General features: G+C 32.4%; 1 protein-coding gene across 2 annotated transcripts in view; it reads right to left on the bottom strand.

Annotated features, from left to right (window-relative positions):
- kibra (WW and C2 domain containing protein kibra) overlaps positions 1-24,315 on the bottom strand; it is a 186,296-nt gene that overhangs the window by 37,634 nt on the left and 124,347 nt on the right. For both annotated transcript variants that reach the window (XM_035361929.2, XM_085808659.1), the window contains exons 17-19: positions 17,683-17,898; positions 14,538-14,636; positions 10,635-10,812 (exon numbers count right to left, since the gene is read on the bottom strand). In XM_035361929.2, the coding sequence (XP_035217820.1) occupies positions 10,635-10,812; positions 14,538-14,636; positions 17,683-17,898 (493 nt within the window). The remainder of the gene's footprint in view (positions 1-10,634; positions 10,813-14,537; positions 14,637-17,682; positions 17,899-24,315) is intronic.

Genomic DNA, 24,315 nt, shown 5'->3' with positions numbered 1-24,315 from the left:
ATTTGGCGACGGAACCTGGCGGTCAGAATTTCCCTCTCCGCGATGTGTACAGGAAATTGAGAAACACGTGTTAAGAAGAAACGCTCTTTGACAAAAAGAAAACTAAGAAAATCCGTTTTTAAATTATTGCGAAAAATCCAAGAAGAAACGTTTTATCAAAGGACGTTTCTTCTTGGATTTTTCGCAATAATTTTAAAAACGGATTTTCGTAGGTTTTTTTTTTTTTTTTTTTTTTTTCCTCTGAAAATAACTAATCCGTGAATTAATTTACTTGCGCCAAAAAATATTTTCTTTTCCTTTAGAGTTTAACCACTTGCGCTAAGACTAAACTTCACGGTTGCCGTGCCGCGCGCTATAATATAACAAGCGGTAAAGTGTCTCATTTACGCCGCTCCGCATCTGCGAGTGCAATCCAGAGCTGTAACTCGAGAAATAAACAGTGTGCACCATGTTATTTTCATTTTTGCGATAAATGCTTATCGACGTGGTGTTCACGTCGCTCGCGGTTTGAGACAAAAGCATCTTGACGTGCGTGGCACGTCTTTTTAGCGCAAGTGGTTAAAGAAATTTTAAACGATATTCATTTTATGAACTCTTGATAACGTGACCTTCGAACTTCGACACCGGTTTCGAGCTTTGGTGACAGATATATCAGACATGCACAGCTGTTTCCCTCTATGATGGAACGGAGCCACAGCCACATCTGTTGCAGAGAGGTTTTCCTTCTTTACAATACATATTCTTTGATTCTAACCTCCATAGTACCGTATACTAGGATTAAACCCATTTTGTTTTATACGAGAACAGGTACTTTCTTTAGTTCATGCACTGCACATGCGATTCTCGAGAATACTGGAAACCAAAAGTTGCGGGAAAGTTGCTTTGCCTTTCTAAAAGACAATCAAATTGGAGCTGCGAAAATTGGCTCTATGCCAGCTACCCGAATGACACTCACGTGATACAAAATTCGCCAAAAAAGTTACCTCTTCCGACGTCGGCGCAAAAATCGCTTTTTTTTGGCGGGATCGTTGTATGAACTTCCCTGACTTTTCCAGATTTTGACAAAAATACTTAAATTCCCTGACTTTTCCCTGAATATTTTGGTCAATTTTCGAATTCCCTGACTTTTCCCGGTTTTCCAGGTAGCGTGGCAACCCTGCTGGTCACATCGCGAAATGAAAGAATACATTGATATTAACCCTTTAACCGTCAACTTATTTGGATGATTTGGGTACACAAATTGTCAAATTTTTTTATTGGAAAAACCAAATGTAGCTGAAATAAACATCTCCCGATATATATTCGGGTATGACAATATGATGCACTCAAAAAAAAAAAAAAATTACCCCGAGAAATACTTGGGCGTGACATTTTCGAACACCTATCTCGGGCATGACAGTTAAAAGGTTAATGATGTAAGTGACTTTAAGCGTGACATTTGTGACATAAGTAAAATAACTGGAAACAGTCATCCAAATATTGACATTTATAAGAGTTCCAAAAATTTAGAATTAATTCATTTGGATCTATGTGGTCCTATTCAAACTGAATCAATTGGCGGGCCTAAATATTTTATGATCTTAGTGGATGATTTTTCTGGAATGTATTTTACTTATTTTCTTAAAAGTAAAAGTGAAGTATTTGTAGCATTTTCTAAATTTAAAGCTAAGTATGGAAGTTTAACTGGTAAAAAAAATTAAATGTTTGAGTACAGACAATAGTTTAGAATTTGTAAATGAAAAATTACATAATTATCTTGTTAATTCAAGTATTTTTCAATTTTGGACTGGTACAATTAGCATCTGATAATTGTATATTCATTTATAATAATACCAAAAACATTTTTATATTGTGTTTGTATGTTGATGATTTAGCTGTATTCTGTAATAATAAAGAAATGCTTGAAAATATTGTTTCCAAAATTAAAAATGTATTTGTTACATGAAAATACCAATTCAAAAGTTTTGGGAATGCAAATAGAAAAACTTGAAAATGGTATATGTTTGTTTCAAACTGAATACATTGAATCCTTATTGACTAAACACAATCTAGAAAATTGTAAAGCAGTAAAAATGCCAATCGTTAAAGGGGCGGATAAAGGTTTTTCATGTACAAATGAGAAAATTGATGCAACTTTGTATCAGGAATTAATTATGGAACTTTTACATTTAGCGAATAGAACACGTCCTGATATATCATTTGTAAGAACTTATTTGTCACAATTTAATCATGTACCAGAAAAAAAGCATTATCTTTTGGCTAAAAGGGTATTAAAGTATTTAAAAGGTACAAAAAATAAAAAAAACTTTTCTATGCAATGATTTTGGAGTTTTAAATGCATATGCTGATGCTAGCTGGAGAAATGCAGAAAATGGTAAGTCAGTCATTTTCTGGTGGTACTACTTTACTATGTGATTCATTGATCTCCTGGAAATGTCGTAAATAGAGAAGTGTTTGTCTGTCTACTTGTGAAGCAGAATTATTTTCTATTTCTGAAATTTGTAATGATATTATATGAACTGCAAATTTATTATCAGAATTAAAATGTAAACAATTTTTGAATGGTGCAGTGGTTTTGAATACAGACAGTCAAGCAGCTATCCAGTGGATCAACTATGCCAGATCTTCTACGAAATCCAGACACATGAACTTACATTTCCATTTTATGAAGGACTTAATAAAGGACAATGTCATTAAGTTGGAATATTCACAAACTGATATGATTGCAGATTTTTTTACTAAGAGTGTCAGTGAAGAAAAATTAATGTATGCATTGAAAATAATTTCCTTAATTTCTTAATGTAATGAGTTATATATTGTTTGCATTTCATTTTTGTATTGAAAAAATTTTGCTCGCATGAGGGGTGTATTGGGTAGAGGTGAGCGAACATTTTTTCTTATGCACATGCGTATTAATTATGCTGGCACAGCTGTCTCTTCTCCCGACACATTCGTCATTCGAGCATACGGAGATGGTGAGAAGATATTTGCTGTGTGATGGTCAATATGATTTGCTGTGTGATCTCTTTATTCATTATTTGTGTAAATAAAGTATGTTGTCCTACGATGGCTTCTTAACTCTAAATATTGGCCTCTGAACAACACTATCTTTATCATAAAATAATGGATGATTCAGAATGTATGGAGCTCATTTCTTGAGAATCAGAAGCAGAATCTGAAATATCTGCAAATGACTCTGGAAGTTTTTTAGATGAGTGTTGCTTTCATTGGAAACTCAAAAGTTAACTTGAATATTGATATAGCTAACAGTAAACTTCAGTTTTATGAAGCTTTCATGGATGATTATTTGCTAGACCTGATTGTTTTAAAAACAAATAGATATGCTGAGCAGTGCACGCAAAATAGCATATTTAGTAGACCTTCTGGAAGAAAAAGAATGGGAACCAACATCAAAAGATGAAATACAGGTTTTTTTTTTTTTTTTTGCTTTGATTATTTTTCAAGGTACAGTACAAAGTCCGTAATACGGACTCGTCTGGACTTCGGCGATTCCGGATTAGGGGTTTCTTCGGATTATAAATCATCAATTTAAGTCTGGTAAGATGGCATGCAGAAATTATACAATTAAAAATATGAAACCGTAATTTATGAAATAAAGAGGAATTATGATTTAGAGGGTATCAAAATTTAAGAAAAAAAGCTTAATATTTATTTGTTTACTTTAGTAAACATTTCTATCAATGTAAGTTGTTTAAGTTGCTTCGCTTTTTGTGCAAATACTTTCTCTTTAATTCTATAAACAGATAATTTCTTGTTCAGTTACAAAGTTCCACTGTTCAAGAAGTCCTGTAAGTGTTGTGTCGAGAATACCAACTTGTCAATCGAAATTTTTTCGTTTTCAATAACATTCTCTGTTACTTTCTTCACTATCGGAAGCACGCATGGATTAAGGCTTTACTGGCTTTGTGCGCTTGCGCAAGTTTGTGGCTTTGAGGTCCGGATTATAGATCATTCCGGATAATGGACGTCTGAATTACGGACCTTGTACTGCCAGTAGTTGAGTAGTATTGGAGCAAGAGGCATTCTACATCTACACTGTTTTTTTTTCCAAAGTAATGTCAAATTGTCGTTTCCAGTTAATTGATAGTTATTTACATTTTTCAGACAATGAAAAATTTGACATAAATTCTCATAAGTGCCCAAAGTAGTTACAAATCTGGCCCATGCAAAAGCATTTGAAAACTCGGTTCCAAGAAGTCATTACTCTTGAATAAGATGTCACCACAGATGAGATACAAAGGAAGACTAAGTTGGAAACAATACATCCCACTAAAATGATCGCAGTTTGGAATAAAAACATACGTATTTTGTGAATCAAAGACTGGATATTTATGGTCTATGTAAATTTACACAGGAAAAGGAACTGTATTTGATGACAGTTACAAACATTTGAGCAAATCGTAGCAGGTTGTAATGACACTGATGCAACCACTTTTATATGAAGGATACCGTCTGACAACAGATAACTTATATTCATCACCTGAAATACCAGATGCCCTAATTAGCACAGATATGCATGGGACATTAAAACTTCAGAGAAAAGAAGTTCCTAAGGCACTGTTGAAAGAAAAATTTCAAAAAGGGCAAATGGCAGCTTACCAAAAAGGAAAGTGTGCATCATGAAATGGATGGACAAAAAAGCTGTGTCTCTTATATCTACAGTACATATCCAGAAATAGTTCAAGTACCCACTGACAAGAATGACATAAAGCGAAAACCGAGGGTTGTTATGGCACACAAGAACACAATGGATGGTGTAGATCAAATGGACCACAACCTAAATACTTATCCTGTGATAAAAAAAGGGGGAAAGAAATACTACAGAATTTTTTTTTTCATCTTCTAGACATCAGTTTGCGGAATGTTTATTTGCTGTACAAGAAACATGGTGGTAAAGGTACAAATTTAGTTTCGATTAGATATCGACCGACTAATTGAAAGATATGCAGCAGAAGAAGGAAAATGTCAACCTGAAAATTTAACAATTCCATTAAGACTGACACGAGAGACATATTTTAGAGGTGATTCCACCTACAGACAAAAAACTAAGACCTGCAAGACAGTGCTATGTACGTTCACTGAAGAAAAATGACAACGGCACAGAAGAATTAGAAAAGAGAATAGGTATTTTTGTCCGGATTTTTGTGGCGTTGGAATATGTCTCTCGCCCTGTTTCAAGATGTATCACACTAAATCAGATATTTGAAACACAGGGTAAGTAAATGTAGTTGTAGTATTTATAATCGAAAATAATTATGTAGTAATTGTAATTGGGAAATAATTGCATAGTAATTGTACTTTTTTATATATACAACTGTAAATTTAACTTCCCTGTCAGGCAACCATGAGAGAGAAAAGACAACTTCCAGGGAAGACAACATTATTTTATGTCCTCTAAAAAAGCTGTTATAAATGCTTAAAATAATTAGAAATATTACTTTTTAATAGCATTTTCCAGTGCATATTTTTGTTTATTAAAAAATGTGACATTTTTTGATTGAATTTGTGAAAAAAATAAAACTGATAAGGCATTAAAACATGATAGTCTTTCATAATTAATAGAATATATTCATATTTAAAACTACCCTAGGCTTCAAATTTTGTCAATAACACAGTACTTAAAAATAAATAAAAGTTAATTACATATCTTTAGCAGTTTTCAAGACTACAATACAGGATTTTCAACACAAGACAATGACACAAACTAGAAAACTCAACTATTATTTCCATCTGCTACTGCATATATCATAACAGGCCAATTTGACTAGCCAAAAACAACTTTCTCTTTAAATATGCATAAAATATACAACAATTAATCATCATCCTATTTTTAAATCTATATGATTAAACAATCATCTATGAATAGAGCACAATATCTGCAGATACCAAAAATTGCACACATTATTACAAACAATTTAGGCCAAAATCAGCTCACCAAAAAGCATAAAGTATCCAAGTTTCAAATAAATAACAATGGTCTACAATTGATGCATTTATACAAATGTATATGATAGTTTCACTGAGCTATGCCTATGCTGCTATTACTAGCACCTTAAAGAAATTCTGATTATGGAGACCTCATATACAAAAAACTTCATGGGTGGGACCACAATGGTGAATGTTGGGAAGAAGTAGTGGCTCTGGCTTACGTATGATTTGCATGCTGTGGGATAGGACACATTAAAATACCCAGGCAGGAAAGAGGTCTAACATATGGATGTGGCAGTAATTTATTGTTTACTTAAAGATGTGAAAAACCAACAAACGTTTAAGAGAGCCAAAAAATTAGGTGTTACACAAGAGATTATGGGGTAGGCAGGTAATGAAAGGTCTTAAAATTCACATCTGTATTAATTAATTCATATTTGAAATTGTCTGCATAGTTTACCGTGTTATTAATGGTAGCTTTGAAAAAATTGGAGTTAAGTTTATTTATAAAGAAATTGGAGCAAGTTTATTCATATTCTTTTAAGTCATCAATTTTGAGGTGCTTGTCTAATTGTAGCATACAAACCAGGGTGCCCCGGTGATTTTTCAATGAAAATTGTTTTGAAAGGCTTGCAAAGCTAAAATCTGTCTGAAACAGAGCTCCTGGTGGGCACAGCACATTTCAAAATAGGACAAATAACTGCTGTATAAAACCGCTATTTCTGCACAAGGTCAAGAGGAGAGGAGGCTTCGAGGAGTTAATTTCCTAGCAATCCCAGCGGCTTTACCTACAGCAGCCAAAGCATGTGGTTTCCATGTCAGTGTGACATTACATTTCACCCCTAAATAAGTTACTCTGGTGACTTTAGGCATTGTCCCATTTTTTAAAAGTGTGATCTCTTCATCATTGCTGCTCCTCCTGCAACAGCCAATAATTAACATTTTGGATTTTGCTGTATTAATGCATGCAACAATCCTCTATATGGTGCATTCTAGCTTTATAAACGAGGAATGACAAATACGGGATTCATAAAACTCAAGAACATTCATAGAACCCAACTTTATCATCGTCATAGCATGCGATAAAATTAATGCCATTATCCATGGCATAAATTAGATAGAGGATTGGGAGAAGAATTGACCCCTGTGGGATACCAGCTAGGATTTTGGTAGATACCGAGTAGCGCTTGCCCTGCTTGATGCTGAAAGTTCTATTAATCAGAAAGCAGTGGACGATAAGGACCAGCTCTCTACAAAGATTAAGCTTAGTGAGTTCAGAGATTGAATCTTCACGCCAGAGAAGGAGGTCAAAGGCCTTTGCCACATCCAGCAAGAACAAAGCAGTGGCCTGGTGTTTGTGAATAACATCACTGACAAATTCCACAATACTTGTCACTTGCATAGTGGTGGATAACCCTTTAGGGAGCTCAAACTGCTAATCAGGGAGTTTGAACAAAGCTGGTTCCAACATTTTATACCACGTTTGGAGGACTTTTTCAATCGACCCGAAATTTTCTGACTTTTAAAGTTATTTTACCCTGGTTTGGGAATTGAAATGATTGTTGCATGTTTCTTTCCAGGCACTTTCTTGTTTGATAGTTTAAAAATAATGTTTTTCACCTCTGTTGGGATGACCTAATGTTTATGGCTGGTGTTTATGATAAGTTATTTGCAGTTCAAATTTATTAAAAGAACTCAGTAATTTAAAAGAAATGCATTGCCACTGCCCAATATAAAATACTTTTATCTTCCATGTTGTTTTATCTACCATCTTTGTTGCCATTCAATGAAAAGTGCATTACCTAATTTTCCTTTTAAATTTAATCTGTCTGTAATCAATTAACAAACTAAGCAATTTAAAAACAATAAATGCAGTTCTGTTATAATTAATTACAGTTTGACTCATGAAATTACACTAGTTAAACTCATTAATGAATTATACTGTTTTCTTTTTATACTAGCTATGTTACGTGACTGACCCAGGAAGTGACTAGTATCATAAATATAAGAATTATGCCACATAAACACTATGCTTATTGTATTATAGCAGCTATACTGTACATTTAATAACGATACTCTTATAATACCATATAGCATACTGTTAGCAACCAGTCCACAAGTATCAGAATAGTTTGACAGTTCCTGTGCAACAAACAGTCCATGTTACACATCACATATACAGCAAAATTCCTCTAATCTACACATCTTGGGACCAGAAAGCAGATTAAAAAATCCTGTGTGTTATAAATCATGCCTTATAAAATTTTGTTACCATTACTTCTGTACCAATTTTTGCATTAAATTTCAATTGCTTTCAGTAAAACATACTCAGTAACACACATTAAACCCTACTTAAATCTCATAATTGAGATGTACAAAATACAAAACACCTATGTATTTTAAATACAGTTACATACAAAGAAAATAATGCAAGTACAAGGAGAAAACATAATAGACTGAAAAAAAAAGGAACGAAAATGAGAGGGAAATATTTTGAGGAATTTAAGTGTTTTTGTACAAACACATCAAAATATTTTGTGTGTCATTTAATAACACTAGTAGTAAATAGTAAGTGCCAGAATTGACTGTTTGAGTTTATTAGTGTTGTTAGCCCATTTTTCTTTACCATTATTTCCAAAACCGACACAACCACAATTTCCTGCACAAAATGCAAAGTTTGCTTGTGGCATAAGATGCAAACAAATCTCCTACAAAATGCACTTAAGTTGGAACCTGGTACCCTGAACGTTGAACACAAATGAATTCTTTATGTATACTAACCACATAAACTGAATAATAAAAGGCAGAGACATATGATTCAAGTACGGATTTATCATTAACAAAAAATCAGCTCAGCTTCCTAATCCTAGACTAAGAGTTCGGATGTGTGCACTAAAAATGTTAATATGCTTGCAAAAATAAAAAAAATTACCTTCAATTAAAGTAGATTATAAATACAATATGTGTTTAAGTTTACTTCCCTATTAATATAAGGAAAAAATTATCAAATTTATTATGCTGAATATTTTAAAAATATAAATTTTACTTGCATCCAAAACAAAGCACACATTACAGAGATTTTAAGATTATTGGAATTCTACTGTAATTATATACCACATTTTACTAAGAATAAAATTATTTGGTAAATTTAAGCTAATTCAGTTTTCTAGTCATGTTCAAATTTAGCAGGTCAAAATTCTTATGACAGTCAAAATTCTCTTCCTTTTTGAAGGAAATGAGTTCCAAAATTCTTTGAACTTTATGGTAAGGACAGCATATAACTGTTTCTACTAGAACCAACAGAAAAAAATGTCCACATTACTGAATGATTATCATTAGGACTTATTCACTGTGATGACAAATGCTGGAATATGCAGAAAGTCTTTCCGTAAGGTGGCGGATGGAAGGTTTATACATTTCAGCATGGCCAATGAAGTCAAAAACACCATGTAAATTTTCATTTGCACCAAAAGGAATTTCTACTTTAAAAAAATTTTAATTTAAAAATAAGCATTTTTTCACTCATATTTTCACGAGAACAATAAACCTTTACCTCATCCCTTTTAAATGATTTAAGCTGATTGGCTTTTGAACTTCTGCACTTATGATCAAGAATTTTAAAGCATTTCAGCTGGCAACAGAATCAGAGTGCATGTCTTAGCACATGCAGAAACATTACTAAAGTAATGCTGGGGAAAATCTATAAAATTTTTAATAATCTTCAGTTTTAAGAATATATTAAGAATTTTATCCCTAGCAATGAAATAAATTTAATGCATTTCAATTAAAAAAAAACCTAAATCTGCAAACATACATTTCACAACTAGGAATAACCTCTTCACATCTGGAGTTGAGCGAACGAAGATAACCTGTCTGCCCGTGACCTTAGAGCACTTAATTTGCATTTTGGAGTTAAGCCTAACATGCAAAAATAATTCCTACAAAACTTGCTATTTATCTATTTATTTTGATTCTTGCATATGTTAAATAATAAAAATAAAAAACAGAATAAGTTAAAATGTAATATTAGTAATAATGATTACAGTCCCCTATTTTAATTACTTATGCACAATAATGAGTAAAAAAAACCAACAAATTTAAAAATCACTGCTTACTGTATTTTACTGCCATATTTACCTACAAATATTTTAAGTCACTTGCACTGCGTGAAACACTTCCACATTATGAGCAGGCGTTCTTGACATTATACATTTTACTTTCATTGAATAAAATAATAAATGATATTATCGCAACGATGCTAACACTCTGGAGATTCCACTAAGTAAGTTTTCGCAACATTCCGAGATAATTTATATTTAGATAATTTATATTTCTGAGGTATTTATTTAAATTTGAAATGAAATGTTCCATTTCAGCATAACTAATTACAGGAGGGTCGTCAGTTACAGAGGTAAACTAAACGTATCATATGAGATATACAGAAAACAAAGAGGTTAGTTACTACAACTGAAAAAGGACCTGAAATACAAAATAAGGAAAAATTGATAAAATTCAAAATCTTACCATTTTTTATACGAAGCTTCAAACTTCAACATATTTTTCTCAAATATGAAAAGAATTAATCCACATTGTTAGCATTGTTTTGAAAGGTTGTGCTCTCCACAAAAGAACACTAAGTAAATTTACTACATTAATATTCCATGAGTTCTCTATATATAACATACCTTTTATTTTTGATTCTTCCAATCGTTTTTTCAGTTCTTTTAGTCTATTTATTTCTTCTTGTTGTTGGTTTAGACGTCTGTGAAATGCCTGCAAATCTAAAGCTAAGTCTAATGATGTTCGAACTGTTCCCGATTTCATAAAATTTGTTGACCTATGTTTTGAACAAGCTACAGGAGGCTAAATTAAAAAAAAAACAGAAAATTTGTTTTAAAAATGTTTGATTAACGTTAAAATATACCAGATAAATTCACTAAGAAAAAGGAATTATTTTTTTATACATAATGATCACAACCATTTTGTATATTGTTGCATGCATTAATAAACCCTTATAATGAAGCACATAAATTTCATTTCATCACAACTGGATTTAATTTTCAAATTATATTTATACACTGTGTCCAAAATTATACATTGACATGTTTCTTAGCTAATATTATTATTATTTTTTTTTTTAATTTAACAAACATTATGTTAATACTAGTTTTACTGTAAAATTTTATAGGAAAGCCAGAATCAGCAAATATGTTCACTTAAAGCAATTCAGCAAAATATATTATTAACATTCAGTAAAGGAAATACTTTAGATATTACTGCAAATAATAAACTTTTAACAAACAAAAATAACAGCACAAATCTTAAATAACGGTTAGGATCTTTTTAATATCAAAGGAAGCATTTGACTTGTCAAATGTCCCTCCAGAAATAATGACTCTCATGAAATGAGAATTTCTATTACAAATTAGATGGTGCAACTCAACATTTACACATCTGGCAACGTTAAAACATGTTTTATTGCATTTTGCTTTGGTGCAATATTTGCTACTTAACCTTTTCACGATGGCGCACCTTTGTTTAAGACACTAGCGCGGGATGGAAGGGAGTCACCGTACAGGACGGAGGTTTTGCATTGCTAAGCCTAATTTTATAAAAAAAATCAGAAAAAAAAAAAAAAAAAAAGTTTCACTTCTAGCATTGTAATTTTTGGTATCATTTTACCTTATTACTTGAGCTCTAATATATGTTAAAATTAGCACTGAATAACGTTTTTTTCTTTAATATACATGAAAATATACTTAAAAATGTCCTTATCTTGTAAAAAAATTTTCACAAGTGCTATTCAAATTATTCCAAAGTTTTAATTGATAAAATTAATCAATAAAGTAAAAAATTAATAAAACAACACAATAAAGACTATTTACAGTAAGAAGTAACAAGATTTAAAACGAGGATTGAGTGGGGTAAATCTCGAAAACTCTTAGAAAAAGTACCACTTTCTAACTCTTTGAAAAAGTGTTACATTCTAACTCTTTAGAAAAAGAATCATCTCACACATTTGTGTTAGTAAATTGTTCATTAACCATATGAGGGTATTTCATTTGCGTTAGTAAATTGTTCATTAACCATATGAGGGTATTATTCCTCTGATAAACAGCACCTTCCCGCCATAAGAGGTTAGGCCTTTCCGAAATAAAAAGAGAAGAAACGGAAATATATCTGAAGGCAATGCAAAATGTAACAGAACTGAACATATTAACCCTAAAAGACTGTACATAGTAGAGGAAAAAATAGCATAAAAAAGGAATTGGATATAAATCAGACACGCAAATGTTTTCATTAGAACGCAGCAATTTTAAGAGCTCATCTCTGTTTACGCTTTCCCCCTAACCCTCGCAAGAGCTGATGAGTAAAATACCAAGGTCAAGCAGAATATATCAATTTCAAGGTCAGGAACCTAAAGCTGTGTTCATTTCAAAAGTAATGGACATAGAATGCAATCTAGTGGCCTTCATAAAAACGTTCCAGCTTAAAATGCGTATACGCATCACCCGTCCTCTGAATGCAATCTCTAGTGATGCATGGATGGGACACCCGGCTGTAAGAGACGTTCTTACGGAGCTCATACATTGGACGTCCGTCCTGAAAGGGAAGCTGCAGACAGCACTATGCTGGATGGCTGAACTTAAACAAGTGCACAAAGTATGCCACACCGAACTTTTGACAGAGGTCACTGGCAGACACTTAGCAGTTGCAGGAGTAAACCTTATTAGGAAGAATGAATTATCTTTAGAAGAATGAATTATCTTTTAGAACTCACCAGACCCACACCAAATCATGAATAACAACAAACCCTATATAAAACAGAATATTCCTGCAATATACATATTCAAGTTTAGTTCATAGAGTATCCAAATATTAAATAAAGTACAAAGGTATTCTGTCACTATACCATATTATACACATTACTATTAAATATAGTTATGCAAAATGTCAATGTACTTCAGAGTAGACTGTCTTACAAGTCTAAAGTACGTCCTTTCTCACTTGTCTTAATTCACTAAGTGAGTGAAGTTGGTAGAAACACAGCTCTTATACCATACATAAGATATACTGGAAGCTATTGACCAGAATTAGGAATAAAAATTATCCATATTTCTACTAATACAAAATTAACAGTAGAAATGTGAAAATTTTCCCAGTACTTGCAGCAATACTAACATTTTGAGACTCTTTTTGTAGTAAATAAGAAATTTAAGAACAAAACAGCTGTGATAACACAACTAATGAGAATAAAGTGAAAGCAAAGAATGAGTGGAAAAAACACAAACATAAGTTAAATAACTTCTGACAACTGACAGCTAATATTCCTTATCAATATATTCATGACCATCAAAGTTGGGATACAAGCAAAGAGGTTGAAAGATTTCCTATAACCTGAAAATACACATAAGATTCAATCCCCATTTCTCATATTTAGTCATATAAGCCCAAAAGGAGTGTGTAGAAACATATGAGGATAATGCTAGGAGTGTTAGACACCTAACATTCCATTTTTTATGTTCTTGGCACTACTGTAGTTTCCATTTTGCATTTATTCGTGAAATGAGATTTTGAGATAGCATCTCAGTTACATATATTCTGCTTATGTGATTCCCTTTGTACTGTGTGCATTGAAACCGATTTCTGTAAATTTTAGTTATGCTGAGAGATGACATGTTCTTGCATTCTGAAACTTATGAAAATTTATAGCTTTTTCTTCTTTTTTCCCAGCTTGTCTGAATCATGGATAAATGAAACTGCAGATTCAGGAACATAACTGTATTTAATTACAAAAAACATGTTCTAAAGCTTTATACCAATTTTGACCAATTAATGCATAATTAATTAATTAAAACTAAAAAATAAATATAAGAAAAAGATGGCTATTGACCTAAAGAAGTGTTTTTGAGAGGAAAACATCACACAAGAAAACTACAAAAACCTCATGCAGCAAACCATATGCCACAATATAAACCAGACTTGAACAGCTAATGTTCAGTGATAATCCATTCCATCAATGACAGATTTCAGATGATGGCAAGGGAAGATTTTGCCCTCCCTCTTCCCTACCTCTGATCTCTTAGACAGAACATAAGATGCATAGACAGATATTTAATGGCCTTCAAATCATAAAGAATAGTTACATAGATTGATACTTTGTCTCGGATTTTAATTGGGGTTCAATGCTGTATGCAATAAAACTTTTGATAACCAATAGTTCGTTCAGGCAAATTAAGTGAATCAAAGCAAAAAGAAAAATGAATGCTGCTTCATATGAAAATTCACTTAAGTTTAAATAAATACTGTTAATGTGTGTGTGTGTGATTATGGCAAAGCCTCGAGGGTTATCTGCCTAAGAGAAGGGATGCCTTCGTGGAGGACTTTCTAAGGGAAACTGGCTCGTATACATGTTACACATGGGGAAAACCACGAAAACGCCCATGCAGCCAGCCCGTTCGCGGGATTCGAACCTCAGACCAAACTACCAGTGTTCAGCGATTTTACTGCTCGGCCGCAAATACTGCTAATGAAACACACATGTTATACATGAAGGCATGCACAATTATTTTTAAAACACAGTATACCTTTTTCCACCTTAGGCTTCTCCTTTCTAGAGAATTTCTTTGAAACGGTCCACCTCGACGATATAATGGCATAGAACTATCACTATCACTACGATTTAGCTAAAAATAAAATTTGAAAAAAAAATTTAAATTTTGCGAAAAGTCAACATAATAAAAAATATACATAATACCAGTAATTACCTTAAATTATGAAAAAAGTCAAGTTACTCATAAGCTCTTTTCTTTTTAAATTATTGGAACTTTAGTGCATACAGTTATATGGTTTATCTGGTAATGCTATTATAGTCCTATAACCCTAACAGACATGAAATGACTTATTACTAAATCCAAAAACAACGCATCTTGAGAAGGTTTAAATAAACTTTTTATTGAAGCAGAGCTTGGAACAGAAATGCACTCTTGAGCTACAATAACCACAATTCAAAGTGATGCAAATAAATAGAACTGTCCAAATTAAAAGCTGAATATTAGTCAAAGACTACACAATAAAAATACCATATTAGAAGCTTCCTCTATAATTCTACTGGCAAGTCAAAATCAAAGTGTTGTCAGTGAGAGACTTCAAAGCCAAATACATAAGATTCTCTTGACACTACTATGGAAATTCCAAATGCTATACTGAACAAAAAGATTTATAAAAAAAATTAAAGAAGTAATTATATAATAATTAAAAGAAAAATTCAAAGCACATCCCTGAAATAGTATAATTAATCCATAATTCATATAATTACATGCATTTATCTAATTATGGTATTAAACACGCAAGCCCACATTTACACTTTGCTTATTTAAGGAAACATCTGACACAGGCAGATTTTCATTTTCTAGAAATAAAAATAACAGAAACAAGACTGCTGGCAACCTTCCTTTACTAGTTTTTCTTCCTTTCATTCAACAACTTATGTTCTGGTCAACAGTCATGCACAAATTTCAAATACCTCATAAATTAGCCTTTGCCCCATCAAAATAGTGTCATCAAATAAAACTTTACAATAATACTGATTTCAATTACGTCATTATGTTAAAAAAAAATTCTTTGACATCACAACAGCTACACTTCCTCATACTGCAAATTACGTTCTCTCTACATAAAATTATTAAAAATTTTCATTATTAAAATGAAATTGCAAAATTCATGCCAATAGATTACATTATGATTATTTTAGTTTCAAGACTTAAGCTTTATTTTCAACAAGTATGATGCTAACCTTTCTCTTAAACTATGTGCACAAACCAAGCATGGAAATAACAAATACCCTCATAGCCTGATAAAAATATTGTGAAAAAAACAGCAAAAATATCTATGTGATGACAGTGACACAGCAGCACAACACAATTGGAAATTTTTCTATTAAAACGGTCAGATAATGCTTAGAAAGTTCCACATAAACTTGAAAAGAATTAAAGATAATGAATACTTTCACTGGCAAAATATTATTTAAAACACATACAACTTTGCCAGTGGACTTCCATAGTACACTTATATGTTTTGAACATTTTAAAAAAAGAACATTACTATGCATTTATATCCAAGTTTTCTAAACTGAATTCGTAACTAATATATATGTAAGCTATGAAATTACACAGATAAGTAATCATTCAATTTTGTAAATATACAAGTATTAATAACACACAAACAAATATGTAATTTCAGGAAGTATGAAAAGCAGATATAAGTTATACATTAAATATAACATGAAAATTCCTGAAAAATATAATACAGTCAAAAGTCTAATCCGGACATCCATAATCTGGAATGATCTGTAATCCGGACCTCAAAGCTACAAACTTTCTGAGCATGCGTCAACGCATAATGCATTAACGCATACGCGTTTCCTGTGTAACGGACAGAATATAAACTAAGCTAAAATTATCGAATTATCTATTTCAGTTAATATTGCAGAATGCATTGTTCCTTAATCTTCTAATTGAATTCGGCTTATTATTTTTGGCAGACTGTTAAGGTCCGTTCCCACTGGGGTTTATCTGAGCTAACGAACACAACTAACGCAGTCGACACATCCCCAAAACCAGTTTTTCCCCATAGAGCAGCAAGTTGAAAAATCTGAACTGCAGGCACAGCGGAGCTAGTTGACACAGGGAACTGACTCCGTTAGCTCAGATAAACCCCAGTGGGAACGGTGCTTTAGAGCAATTCTATAAAAGTAAGCTTGAACTTTCGATCATGTCAAAAAGAATTTCCGATTCTGGAGCTACCAAAGGATCTACAAAGCGAAAGCATGTTTCGATGTCCATCAAACAAAAAGTGGAATTGCTGCAAGAAATGGATAAAGGCATATCCTTTGATTCTCTAACCATTCTGAAATCTGTTTATCAATTTCACGCTGCTCTGCTCTGCGCTGAGATGCGGCACGCAATGAACTGGAAGTTGATCCGTCAGCACTATCCTTATCTTAAGGGCAGATGTTTTTATTTTATTCGGCTTATAATTCCTTACTAAATGTAGTATTTCATCTCAATGTATTCCGTCTTTGATATGATTTAAATCAAATTCCTCATCATAAATATCACGAATACGCATCAAATAGTTTTCTGGTTGCAATTTCCTAATTTCGACTATGCGTAATGTATGCTTTACGCATGCGCGCGTTGAAAGAAATGTTTAAAACAGTAAACAAATAAATATTAAGCTTTTTTTTTTTTTTTTTTTATAAATTTCGATACCCTTTAAATGATAATTGCTCTTTATTACATAAATTACGGTTTTATATTTTTAATTTTATAATTTCTGCATGCCATCTTACCAGATTTAAACTCATGATCTATTATCCGGAAAAAACGATAATCCGGAATCGCTGAAGTCCCGACGAGTCCGGATTAAAGACTTTTGACTGTAGTAATATGTATACTTTAAAAAATAAACCAGAGGTATAAATATTCTTATTCACAAAGGGGTTCTGTTGAAGTTACTAATTTTGTGTTTATGGCTACTAATTTTGTGTTCTTCCAAAACAATGGGACACAACATACTTCATCCAAATTTTAATTATTTAGTAACAGGAATCAAATATTTTAACCAAAGATATACCAGTTACTCATTTACAGCTAATCTGCATATACAAAGTGCCAAATATAAAATTAATTAAAATCTGTGGGAAAAACAAAACATTGAAAAAATTCTTACTCTACATATATACTGATGCTTATTAACAGCAGCACTAGGTGAAAATGTTTGCGATCGTTTAATGACAGCACTTTTAGATGCTTCTTCTGATCTTTTCTTCAGTGCTTTTTCAGGCAGAAATACACATTCTGTATTAGTCTCTTTATCACACAACTGAACAGATGAAACTTCTTGCTGTTGAGCTAACCGCTCTGCTTCACATTCCACACAAGTTTGCTAAATGAAAAAAAGATGAATATTTACCAACATATGCAATTCATCCTGTTCTACTTTTAAATACATGCTCATGAATTAGAGAACATAGTATTGTTAAACTATCTATAAAAGAAAATTTTATATAAAAATATTTATAATTTTTCCTAGTTACTTATTTTATTTTTCCGATTAGAGAACACAGTATTGTTAAACTACCTATAAAAGAAAAATTTATATATAAAAATTATTTACTTATTTTTCCTATTTCTTCAGTTACACATAAATATAACACATTATTATTTGCTTAAACATAATTTTTTTTAATTAAATGGTACTGCAGAAATATCAACTCCCTTCCTGGCATCAAACTTTTTGCCATGTATTTAGTGGCAGAATATTCTGCTTGTTAGCCGAAAATACAATAAAGCTCCTGCTACTTCTTCCTCCAGCTAACACACGGAATTAATTATTAGTAACCATGGAATGTAATATTTAATTATATGCTAATTTTATGACAACATGTGGTAATTAATTAATTCAGCTTACTAAAATATAAAATGATTAGTGCATAGTGAAACTCTGCTAAGCAATGCTAAACACTTTTATTTATACCTGAAAACAGTTGTTATTGTTTCCTAATTATGTGGGGTTAAAGCAACTTTTACCAGAAAATAAAGGCAGAGAAGAAAAATGTAACTAGCTCTTCCTGTATTTTGAAGTTATCTCAGCAAACAAGCACATTATTTAGCTTCAAACATGCAAATAAAATATGTAGTTATGTTAATAAAAAGTTTTTTGAACATCACAGCAGCTACATTTTATCTATTTAATTTTACTTGCATTACATGAATATCAAATTTATCAGTAATAAGCAACAAAATTTAAACATTAGTCTTCTTAATTTATTTTAAAATAACACGCCGAACAATGATTATTTTAGAAGTCAAACAAAAAAATCAGCGGCATATTTGCAAATTTCGTAGGACTCATTTCAATGGTTTAACTACCAAGCCAGCTTCCTCAGGTGCCAAAATGCTAATGAACGAGATAAGAATGGCTGGACAGGAGTTAAGCTATTGGCACCATCTATTGATGAAACAAGAGAACTAAAATATAATTTTCTTATAGACTGAGGGTAAAGATGAATTGGAATTAGAGTCGTTAACTGATTTTTTTTAATGTGAAAAGCATCTAGAAAATATAATTCATCAATGGAAGATGTTTTTTGAATAATTCTGGCTGCAGAAAAATGGAAATGATGATTTTCAGATCAACAATGCTGGGCAACAGAGGACTTCTGCATTTCCTTTTTTGTAACATACGCCTCGTTTTCTTTAGCACAATATTTTAAGGCTTAGTTTGACCAATGTAAATTAAATCCCAATGGCAAGGAATCCTGTAAAATAGCCCAGGAATTCATATCCGGAATGGGATTCTCAATTATGGAACTGGGAATTTTATGAATAGGAGAATAAACGACCCAAATGTTAAATTTCTGTAAAAATACATGCAATTTTATTGCTAATGTCTAAGATTGAAATGAACACGAAAAAGCTGCTGTGCTGCCGTGACAGATTCAGCATCTATAAAAAAACATTCCATATACAGTCAAAAGTAGTTAATTCGAACACCCATAATCCGGACCTCAAAGCTACAAACGTTTTGCGCAGGCGTCGCGTTGATGCACGCGCGTAAGAACTTTACGGCTGCGAATATGTGTGTGTGCATGCGCACAATACTTTTATGCATGCTCGTTTAACATATAACGGATGGTATAAGCTAAGCTAAAATCAAAGAATCATAGACTTTCTTCGGCTAAAATTATCTAATTCAGTTAATGTTGCAGATTGCGTTGTTCCTTAATATTTAAATTGGATCTCCGGCTTATTATTTTCTGCAGACTGTTAGAGCAATTTTATAAAAGTAAGGTTGAACTTTCGATTATGTCAAATAGAATTTCCGATATATATTTACTAATATGTAAAGGATCTACAAAGCGAAAGTATGTTTCGAAGTCCATTAAACAAAAGTGGAATTGCTGCAAAAAAATGACCTAACCATTCTGAAATCTGTTTATCAATTTCACGCTGCTCTGCGGTGGGGGGCAATGAATTAGAAGTTGATCTGTCAGCACTATCCTTATCTTCAGGGCAGATTTTTTTCAATGCCGCTGCACGCAATGAATTGGAAGTTGAACTGTCAGCACTATCCGTATCTTTAGGGCAGATGTTTTCATTTTATTTGGCTTATAATTCCTTACTAAATGTAGTATTTCCTCTCAATGTATTCCATCTTTGTTATGATTTAAATCAAATTCCTCGTCATTACAGAGGTTATTGAAAATGAAAAAAATTCGATTGACAAATTAGTCAGTATTCTCGATACAGCAATTATAGGACTTGAACAGCGGAACTTTGTAACTGAACAAGAAATTATGTCTGTTTATAGAATTAAAGAGAAAGTATTATCACATAAAACGAAACAACTTACATTGAAAGAAATGTTTAATAAAGTAAACAAATAAATATTAAGCTTTTTTTTTGTAAATTTTGATACCTTTTAGATCATAATTGTTCTTTATTTCATAAGTTACGGTTTTATATTTTTAATTTTATAATTTCTGCATGCCATCTTACCAGATTTAAACTGATGATCTATAATCCGGAATCGCCAAAATCCCAGCGAGTCCGGATTAATGACTTTTGACTGTACAAACAAACGATGCTCTATGGTCCACTACTCCATACCTACTGATATAGCATGCTTTAAAGAGGGTTATGAAACCTGGTTTCATTCCCTACCCCACCTAGCAGCCTAATACCATGGATTTCATAAACCTCGAGCTCTTCTCAGTCCCCCTGCACTAGTCTATTCAGCAAAGAGGGCATTTAAAATACACAGTGAGCGGAAGTCTTCCCTGGTGGTTGGTGGTAGGGAAAGAGGGGTGGGAGTCCCTCAGAACTGTCCCCTGGTTTGTTCTTAATCAAAACTGGGGTGGAGAACAATAGTTCCAAGGCACAGCGATATCTAATGCACCTTTGGGACCCCACAGGTGCTGCTGTTGCTTCAACCTGCACATGTCTAAGTATAGTGCGTACATTACTTAAAATGTCTACATGCACAAGTCTACAATGCACAAGGATACCTAATACACCTTCGGGAATCCACAGGTGCTGCTCTCGCTTCGACCTTTACATGGCTTAGTATAGGGTTTACATTTTTTTTAAAAAGTCTATCGTTTTCATATAGTTCCCTAGACTACAACTAGAACCATTGCATATCAGAAGTTGCTCATAATGTATCAACAGTTGCCCGTTAATGTGGGAAACTTCTGAAATGCATTTATTTCGTGGTGTAATATCAAATAAATTCTTGTAGTTTATTTTTTATTTTCTATAGAACGAATTCTTGGCAAATTTATGACAGCAAAAATCATGTTTTCTGGAAGAGGATAACTGGAACAAAAAAAAAAAAAAAAAATCTTTGAAATTTTCATAAAGAAAATTAACAAAAATCTATATATTCTGCAATCCAGGGGCAACTTAATCTGTTAACTGGGTATAACGAAATTTTTCGTCATGCTGGGAAGACTATTTCAATGGGTATGACGAAATGTTTCGTCATGCTGGGAAGAGTATTTCAATGGGTACGACGAAATGTTTCGTCATGCTGGGAAGACTATTTGTTCAAGAAAAATCGATCAATGGAAACACTTGTCCGCTCATAAATTGTGATAATACTCCTAATTTGCACAACTTAATTTCATTTTAGTCTGCATTTCCGTATTTTACATATTAGTAATAACTTGTTGATTTGAGTAATTGTTAGTTTTTTTATAAATATGGCTAAAAATTATTGGGAAGCAGAAAATATTTTTGAATTGTCTGAAAGTGACGATGAAATATTGCCCGGGACGTTTGGTAAACGACGTCGAATTCTAAGAATAAGTACCAGTTCGGAAGAAAGCGATAACGACTTCTTTACTGATGGTCCGGACATTGAATCAAAGGATGATGATGTTATAGACCAAAACACTCAACCTACATCAGCTGGATGAAAATGTGAAAGAACATTGCGATCGCCTTTCCCATTTTTATCTCAATCTAGACTTACATTTGAAGGACCTGAAGAAAAGGATTGCCTTTTTTTTTTCGAAAAATTTATAGATTAGAATTTTGTAGAACTTATTGTGGAACAATCAAACAAATACGCCGGACAGTTTTTGAAAAAAATACTTCCATGAAACCGCGTTCAAGATGTCTCTCGTGGGTTGACACAGATGACCGAGAGATGAGAGTATTTATTTTTTTTACTAATTTGCAAGGAATAATAGCAAAACCTTCTTATCGGCTTTATTTCACAAAGCGAGAAAGTCTGGAGACTCCATTTTTTTATAAAATTATGTCAGAAAAAAGATTCCAACTGTTAGTTGCTTTCGATCTAAAAGTGTGCAACAGAAAAACCTACAAAATTGATTCCATTTTGAACTATTTGAGAAACAAATTCAAGGTGTTATATGTACCAGATAAGGAAATATCTGTAGATGAGTCTCTTTTGCTATGGAAAGGAAGACTGTCTTGGAAACAGTACATTCCATCGAAAAGAAGTCAATTTGGTGTTAAATTGTATAAGATATGTGAAAGTAAATCCGGATACATAAGTGATTTCATTATACATACAGGTAAAGACACACAGTATGGTTCGAACTATCCAGAAGAACAGGGACCAAATCGTATTGTTCTTGAATTGTGCCACGATTTGTTGGATAAAAGATATACGCTATACCTCGATAATTGGTACACTAGTACTGATCTAGCTGAGAAGATGTGCAGAAGAAAAACCGATGTTCTAGGAACAATGCGAAAAAATAGAAAGGAAATACCATCTGATATCAAAAATTGTGTTTTGAAAAAAGATGAACATATTGCTAGGTACAGAGACAAAATAATGATTATGAAGTGGAAAGACAAAAAGGATGTAATTATATTGAGTACTATCCACGACAATAAATTTGTAGAAATAGAAAAACGAAGGAAAACGATATCAAAATCGGAAGTTATCGCTGACTACAACAAAAATATGGGAGGAGTTGATCTTGCTGACGGACAAATGAAAACTTATGAAATCGCTAGATACCAAGTAAAAAAAGTATTACTATAAGATTTTTTTACATGCACTAGACATGGTGGGTTTGAATGCATATCTTTTATGCAAGAAAGATGGCGGTCACCTAGATAGGCTTCATTTCCTTATCGAAACTGTAGAAAAAGGTGTTGAAAAATACAGAGACGGATCGCAGTTGCCATCTACTAGTACAGGATGATCATCTTTGACACCAAAACCATCTCGACTCTTTGAAAGACATTTTGCAGACTATATACCATCCGACTCTTCAAGAGTAAATGTAATGAGGAGATGCAAATTATGCTATTCCAAAGGTCTTAGGAAAGAATCGAGATTTTGGTGTCTCGACTGCAGTGTTGCTTTGTGTATGCCGCATTGCTTTAGGGAATATCATACGAAATAATTGTTTAAATTCGTTCAATTAATTTGTTTTTCCGGATTAAAAATGTTTAATTTTAATATTTAATATCATTAAATATTTTAAAACGATTTTCTTTTATTTATTCCTTGCGATGTGCTGAAATTACTGCAAAGGAAAAAGTCCCCATTGTGAAACGATTTTACTGAAAGCTTATTCCCCAGTTAACAGGTTAATATGTAGAAATGAAAAATTACATAAAAGAAATTAATAAATAATATATCCACAATAGCTTTACAAGCAAGAAATTCAAAAAGCTTTGTTAGAAGATATTCACAAAAAATTGCCTTCGTAAAAAAAAAAAAAAAAAAAAAAAAAAAAAAAGAGGGAAAAAAAAGGGGGGGAAATTGAAAACTGCTTCATAATACTAATACTCTTATTTCAACTTAAAAAGATTTCAAAAATCATGAAATGAGAGTTAAAAGATGCTTTAAAACAAAGGAATATAAAGTAGAAAGTTTTACTTTTGTTTATTTTTTCCCATAAATTAGTAACAGGTAAATTTAATTTAAATTTTGCTAATGCTGCTATTACTCCTATTAACAGTACAACTACTAACCATTAATCGGCAGCATTTCTGAAAGGGTTGCATATACATCATTTGACATAATGCTGGTTCCAATGTTAAAAGTTCTGAAATTTTCTTCTATAGCAATCTTGTGAATGACATACCATCAACTCCATTCCTGTTAGAAGCATGGACAAACCTGATCCAAGCCTATGAATTTCTCCAACAAAGGATTCAAACTTGTTAGAAAACTGCAGTCAGCTATAATTCAATGCTTATCTATGCTAATTTTTACCCTGAATTATCCCATTCATTTACTATATCTTAATAAAATTCCATCACTTACTACATAATATATGTACAAAAATAATAACTGTAACAATTTACA

This window comes from Stegodyphus dumicola, chromosome X1 (assembly GCF_044657685.1).
Source record: "Stegodyphus dumicola isolate Sdum_Otavi_A_Nest chromosome X1, ASM4465768v1".
NCBI lineage: Eukaryota > Metazoa > Arthropoda > Arachnida > Araneae > Eresidae > Stegodyphus > Stegodyphus dumicola.
The sequence above is the reverse complement of the archived record's forward strand: the minus strand, read 5'-3'. Positions and strand labels throughout refer to the sequence as shown.